Source organism: Lipomyces doorenjongii (genome assembly GCF_038497915.1).
Source record: "Lipomyces doorenjongii strain NRRL Y-27504 unplaced genomic scaffold V1508scaffold_203, whole genome shotgun sequence".
Classification (NCBI taxonomy): Eukaryota; Fungi; Ascomycota; class Lipomycetes; order Lipomycetales; family Lipomycetaceae; genus Lipomyces; species Lipomyces doorenjongii.
Window position 1 is genome coordinate 1 of NW_027118270.1, and position 7,181 is coordinate 7,181.

General features: G+C 47.4%; 3 protein-coding genes across 3 annotated transcripts; all 3 read right to left on the reverse strand.

Annotated features, from left to right (window-relative positions):
* Positions 1–1,698: 1,698 nt before the first annotated feature.
* V1508DRAFT_429103 (uncharacterized protein) lies at positions 1,699–2,094 on the reverse strand (the record flags this gene model as incomplete). The annotated part of the gene is made up of 1 exon (XM_066941861.1): positions 1,699–2,094. A coding segment is annotated over exon 1 (209 nt), but the record flags the coding sequence as incomplete, so codon positions are not given.
* Positions 2,095–3,540: 1,446 nt separating this feature from the next.
* On the reverse strand, positions 3,541–4,299 carry V1508DRAFT_109370 (uncharacterized protein). Its single transcript, XM_066935862.1, has one exon. It carries the CDS (start codon positions 4,109–4,111, stop codon positions 3,587–3,589), a length of 525 nt encoding a protein of 174 aa, XP_066792021.1. The 5' UTR covers positions 4,112–4,299; the 3' UTR covers positions 3,541–3,586.
* Positions 4,300–5,321: 1,022 nt separating this feature from the next.
* Positions 5,322–6,952, reverse strand: V1508DRAFT_401194 (alcohol acetyltransferase; the record flags this gene model as incomplete). The annotated part of the gene is made up of 2 exons (XM_066938394.1): positions 5,322–6,799; positions 6,865–6,952. 2 exons carry the CDS (start codon positions 6,950–6,952, stop codon positions 5,322–5,324), a joined length of 1,566 nt encoding a protein of 521 aa, XP_066792022.1.
* Between the last annotated feature and the right edge of the window lie 229 nt (positions 6,953–7,181).

Genomic DNA, 7,181 nt, shown 5'->3' on the forward strand with positions numbered 1-7,181 from the left:
ATAATATGGCATTATTCCATTTAGGCTGTCATGCTTTTTTCAAAGCATTATTATTTATGTAAAAGTCTCAATAGAAAAACATACGTTCGCTCTTGGGCAGAGACACATTACACGATTGAAAGCACAATATGAGGAAAGCTATGTTGAGAATGCTTGCAGTCTCCATACCGTTGCGTCGTATGTGCCGATGACTGGGAGGTTGATATGTGGTCATATAATCTGGGATCGTTCGAAGGATCCTTCACGAGATACGGGAACATAGCATGCGCGTCGTTAGGGAGAAATGCTGCAACAAATGCTGCGACATGTCGCAACAAGAGCCCTACACAGTAATATTACTGTTCCAGCCTTGACGCTGACTGCTCTGTCATTTCCTACGCGTTAGCTTGCAGCACTAATGGTGAGTGAGGAAGCCTTTCAGAAGCGCCGCACTATTATTTCTTGAACACAGATAGCCAGTGCAGCCACTAAGGTTACGTCGACCTCACGGTATTCTATTTGCCTGATAAGCTAGTGAGGTGTCACTTTACTATAAATACTATGGATCGCTATCTACTCTGAATTGGCACTCCAAGCGAGGTATCTATCAGACAGAAAGCCGCAAAGGGTGTATGAAGTTGATTGGAGGGGTATCGGGCAGGTGGTGCAGAGCTCTAAGGAACTGCGGGTACTTCATATTTGTTCAGACTATCTATTAGGTTAATCACAGACATCGGTAAACCTTCAAACCAAGATCTAGGAAATAAACACATAGTCCGTGAAGTCCAGCCCCCCGAACCGTGACGGGTCCCTCCCATAGTAACGAGCCGCACTTTATGAGGCGGCTTATGCCCGACCTTGAATTTGATTTCGTTTGACGGCACATATCTTACCAGCGCGCTCACATCAGCGGCCGACTGCGGATGAACGATCGCGAGCGGATGTCAGGACCACGACTTCGCAGGCGTCTCTAAGCCTCGTGAACGTTTAGGAGCGTTGGCTACGCCACCGCTCGGCTTGGCCACCGCCCGAGCATCTCGCCTAAGCCGCACGCGACGCTCAACTTTGCTTCCCTTCTTTGCTTGCTTTCCATATTTGTCATCATGAATAGTTTATTGTACCGTTTGGCCGCTGGCAAGGACTGGAGGAGACCGATATAAAGTGGAGCCGTTCCAGCTCCCTTGCCAGTCGGATAATATATATGATATAGTATCTTATCTATAGCTTCCCGCTGCCCGAGATTGATAGTGCCAGACTCGCACGACCGTCGAATGCTTACAGCGGATTATCCTGACGACCAACATTCCACATCTTACGGATAGAAGCATAATCGGAAGAGAATAGTGGCGTGTATTTGATGCTTGGATAGTCCTTGAGAAAGGTCTTCAGAGCGGTTAACAAGGAGTCTGCCATGGTTTGGGTTCAGGGTTTTAGGGTTCAGGGTTCATGACATGATGCAATTATTATGCAAAGAATGAGACCTCTCCTTTCAAAGGTTGAGATGTAGAGTATTAACCATGATAATACTGAACTCGATTTGTTTGTTAGCAAGCTAAGTTAAACTATATAACATTATGCCTCCGAAGGCGTCAGAAATGTGAGTAAGGAGAAAGAACTTTAAATCATTCATCGCAATTTACTCATTTTCGTCTGTGGCGTGGTGCGTTTAACGCAGCGAGAGTTGTGCTGATTTAAGGTAATGACATATGCTGCACCCTCCTAGCGGACCGCCTCTCATGAATTAAGCGGTGGTTGAAGACAGTGCGTCGACATGAATCATACGATTCTCACCGTCTGATTGAGGAACTCAATTAATGGAGAACTGCTTAACTAATCGACACCAAGACCGAGTCAGTATTCCGTCGGTTGCACGCCAAAGTTGATTGATTGTGGCCTACCCCGACCAGTGACATGTGTGCCACGCCAATCAAAGCCGGCCCGGACAGACCGTCGGGAATTTTGACCGTGAAGTTTTGATACGGGGGCTGTGGCCCGTGGAACTCCGGGTCAAAGGCTCCTTGGTAAAGAACAGTGCCCATGCTGGCATCGGGGGAAGTGCACGTCCCGTTCGGACACTGCTCGATGCCGATTACAACGGCTATTTCGTCGGAGCCGGTCAATGTATCCTGTAAGAATCACAATTGCTTGAGGTGACGATCAACACCCACAGGACGCTGGATCTGGATGGTCTGGTTGGACCCGGCGGCTAGCTGGTCGCCTTTGGTCGGTATCCCGATTTGAACGGTCTGCGAATATGCGGCGGTGGCAAAGAGGCTTAGGCAAAACAGAGACTTCAACATAATGGGCGAGATTTGCGGGAGGATATGACTGCAAATTGTGTATCTGGATTGCCAACGGGAATGATTGATGGATGCACGACTGGATGTGAAGGAGAAACTGAAGCTTTTATGACACAACAGGAAGCTTTACTTGTTCGTAAACGTAGCTGATGGAAATTTTCAAGACAGCGATGTTAAGTGAACTGGCCAATAACACCGGAGATGACGTTGGCGCTGCCAACTGCGTCTGCGCCTTGCGACTATTTCTTTAATTAGAAAACGGCTTCGATTAATGCGTGAGGGCCATAGAACTCAAAACAATGTATAACGAGAGTGCAAATCGCAGACCAATGTTCAATGTTGGCTGCCCAAGGATCGCGGGACTAGTACCCATCCTCTACGACATGACGTGGAGAGCCCGAGATAGCCAAGATCGACCCTCGTAGGGCGCCTAAGCTGACATCACGAACCACGACGTAGCCAATTTTGCGATATGTTGCAGATATTCTTCCGCTTTTTAAACCAAACTTCAGCATACGTATCTTCCTTATAAGTGACATCACGACGACCAGCTGATGTGGTTGCTCGAGATGAGTACTTTTGAGAGTCAGCCACGCGTTGCTCTATTTTTAAATCCGGGATCTAATGGTATAGTAATAACTGTTGCACCGGAAGCCTTTTTTCTGAACCCTTTTTCCGGTTTTAGCATCAGCTATTATGTGCATTTGGACAGGTCACGAGCCTATTATTCTGCGAGCAACTAACATGTTGCTACTTTTACAGACAGTCCTATAGTGGTCCTACTTGCTTGCGCATATACCCATGCGGCACCAGTCTACGTGCGCCTCGGCGCACACGAGGGCCAAATTACTATGCGATATATACTTGGCTAGCTTTGCACTCCCACTTTTGTATCGTGTCCACGGACCGCGGCTGAGCGGACGGCGGAATTTAGTGATTCCCTGAAACTTAAAGGGGGGCCTATTTTTACTAAACTATCGATTTGAAGTTGGCGATTTTGGTCGGCCACATGTCGCCCGCTATGCCAGCCGCTGAACTAAAAACACTGACTATATGTTAGTGCGCCTTATAGTCAGGGTTTGGGCAGCAGCCGCACGCCTCAGGAAGCAATTTAGAGTTTAAGAGCCGAGGAGATGGGCGGTGCAGCCAATTGATGACGTCACCAACGGCGAACCCACAATCGTGGAGAGACATGGGTTCACGAAAGAGAGGTTAACGTTAGTTCGTAACTAAAGAACGTGCATTCTATTCATTTTGTCTCTGCTTCCGGTACACTTTGCACCCTCTTGTGTGCTTTGTTTGCTACTTTACTCATATACCAGCGCACCCTGCGGTGTCAACCGAGCTCCTTTCCTTGTGTACGGCCACTCATATTCTCCCGTTACGCATGATCCGGCAGTAATAAACATTTCTACATCGCCCGCAGTCATGAATGAACGCCCGACAAAGTCGTTTCTTGCCGTAAAGTGGAAAGCATACCCAGCATATGTGGCGAATGCAACATTCTTGCCGGCCGATCCGTCATTGTTGTAAAAATAACCGTACACCTTATTACTTTCGGCTGTTATGTAGATCTTCAATAACATAGTGACCAATCCGTTTGCCGAAGCGGCCTTGCCGCGCGCGATTTCGGAATCGATGTAGTACGCATTAGCACGGTAGTTGTCGATTGAGTCGCTGATGAAAAACCAATAGCTGCCCGGCTGGTTATATGGCGCACCTTTATTGAAGTTACCCTGGAGAAGGCATAGAACAGGAAGGTCAGCGGCCGTTACGACGAGAGCGCAAATCGCAACCACAACCACCCACAGAAACCCAGAGATCCTGACCATCAGTAACCATGGGGAAGGAAAGAATCTTTGTCGTAATGAAGACAGCTTAAGGAGTCGGCCGAGGATATACAAGCGGCATTATATGGTGTTGAAGCAAACAAAGAATTGACCCCGGAATCTGTGCCTGACAACCGTGTTCTGCGCCCTCGCTAACGTGCATGTTTTCGACGCACCTTCGCTTCGAGCCCGTTTATAGTGTTTTAGGGTCATGGGAAGATTTGCCTCACTGCAAGCGGCGCCATTTAGTCGTCAGGCATCCAACAACCCTAAACTTTACGCATGCCCAGATGGGCGAGCTGCATTGCGACATTAGACAAATCAGCGTTCGTTAGACCTGTCAGAACGGGCTATGTTATAATTCAATATTCGGCTTCAAATAGTTACAGGAGAACTGAGAGCAGTAGCAGTATCAACCCGATTATTGTAGTGCCTGTCTGGCAACAACCCCAGCATTTGTATTATTGTGTCTCACACGTCCAACGGAAACCTTCCCTCGTCACAGTCGCGTTTTTTGTCTCTCGGCATTCAACTTCTCGGCGAACTCTACCCTGCTGTCTCATTCAAGTCTTGTTTACAGTTAGCAGTGACTAATGAGCGCGAGGCGACATTGGGTCAGGTGCTACGAATGTATTGGCAGAGTATCCAGGATGATTACTCAAGCAGAGTCATGCTGACTGTATTTGTTCGGGTAGATCAGATATTGTGCCGGGAAGGTCTGTTATTCTACTTGTATATAAATGAGAAAATGTGAAGCTAGGTGGCCAAGAAGAGGGGTTGTTGGAACGCGTAAGGTGACTTCATTAGACCTTGTTGCTCTCGTACGCATTTTCCAGAGTGATTTGAATTCTGATGGCGCCGATTTGCCCAAACCTTGCCGATATCGTATCGCGAACAGCCCCATATATATCTTTCCGTGGCCTAGAATTATCGGATCTCAACTAAACTTTGATGAGTCCTTTTTTAACTCAGTACCGAAGTCCGCAGCTTGTGCAAGCACCAGGTTCTGAAGGCGATCTTTAACTTCACCAATGTTCATCCATTCAGGGTCGGGGCTGTGTACCAAGAAGCGACTTTTGAATCGCCGGTTGTTTCGACCACTATGTGCCAAGTACCTAATAACGTCTGTGGTCCTCCTCCATATCATCCCAATCGCACGCACTACTAATCAGAAGTTAAACTTGTCTCCGGCAGAATGCGTTACGTTAGTATATTATTCTAGCAACAACGTCAACCGCTCCTTGATCCCCTTCATTACTTTCCTCACTGTCTCTGGTTTCAGAACACCCTCTTCATACGACACATTAACCACAAGATCACCTTTTTCTACACTAGCCACGTTGAAAACAATACCGGCGGTCCCACAACTCGCTTTTGTGGCTGCCACTGAGAACTCTACATGCCCGATGGTCCATCCGGCTGACAAGTCCTTTGTCATCCCCTGAAACGCTCCGATATTGGACACTAAGAATGCGTTGTTTGACACCCGACCAATGTTGGGGAATAGCTGGGAAGCAAACTCTTCATCATCGATGCCTAGCAATGGTACAGTGAGGTAATCTTGCAATGCTGTGTTGGACTTGTTTAAATCGTTATCGAGCTCGGCCTTGTTCTGCGAAGCTAGATGCCACAGCAGCGGGATATCCAGGTGTACTCCTGGAACAGCACCATTTCTGGCGCTGATCTTCGGGTCTCTCCCAGCCTCGCGATATCTTCCTAACCGTTGACGACTTGAAAATACAGTAGCCGCGTTCATCATGACGTCGATACCAGGATTGGTCTTCAGATATCGTCGGAAATCTACTGCTACTCCAGAAAACCCAAGAATAGCTTTGGGATAAATATCTGCGGCCAATGTCACTTGAATCAAGGTCTGCAAGAGCGCTGTCAATGTCGTATTATGGATTCTGCAAGCGTCAACGCACTTCTCCTTAGTCGTAGAGTCGAACTGCATGCTCTCTATCCTTGTGACGGTATGTTCATCCTTTGGAAACGGATTTGTCGGTGTTGGATAAGTCTTGGAGAAGGATGCATCGGAGAACAAAAACCTTTCATTGCTGAAGATGAGTCGAATAAGGGTCCACCAGAGGAAGTTATAGACGACATGTAGCATCGAGAGCTGGGCCTCGACTACAGCTATGGAATGTGCTGGAGGTAAAGTAGCCGGCACATTGACAATGAAAGCTCCGTTGTCCGTGGATATCCCGTCATTTGTCTTCAGTGTTTCAATCTCATTAAGTGCTGCCAGCAAACTCCGATGAAATGTATATCCAGATCGCCCATCGCCAATCATATGGTGATAGACAAACAATACATGAGCGCCATTCACGACCACAAGCTTCCACCAGGGCCGAGTCTTTTCCTCAGTAGTAAACCACTCATTATGCGACTTCTCGATGACCTCTTGTAAGTCTTGGTCTTTGCCATCATATTGCATGAACTCGACGCAGTCATTCAAGTTGATGGTGTTCAATCGTGCCTCCCACAATCGGTGGTTACCTCTTTTCTTTTGGGAAGACTTACTCACCCCTATAATTCCGAGGGCCGGATGATGGTTAATAACTATGTGAAGGGCTTTGACGAGTGTCGGCTCGGTTAGCAAACTCGTGCGGTGCCTATAGGTTGCAGAGACTAGTATGTTGGATTGAATGCCCAGTTCATGGAAGAGGTTGTACATAGTTTCATAATGACCTACGCCGCTTATTAGCGGAAGTCCAACATCAAAAGAAGTATAGCATAATCGCGCCTATACTTACCGCCTTTGCGAACCAGTTCATATTGGCTCCCTGATGTCAGCCTAAGGTCGCATTCGACTTGTTCAGAGATGCCTTCAGTTGCAGTCATGGTTGGTAAATCAGCCAGAGGGTTAGAGATTAGCGCTGACAATGGTCTATAAATAATGCAAGTAAAATACCTAAGCTAGCACAGATACTGCTGTTTCGGACAGAGATACATATTGTTCTCTAACATGCTGCAGTGGAATTGGAGTGCTAGGAGCATCGGCCGCTTTTTCTTCAGGCCAATTTCGGAATCAATACCCGACCCGCAGTCTTCCTACAAAATATATTCGCGC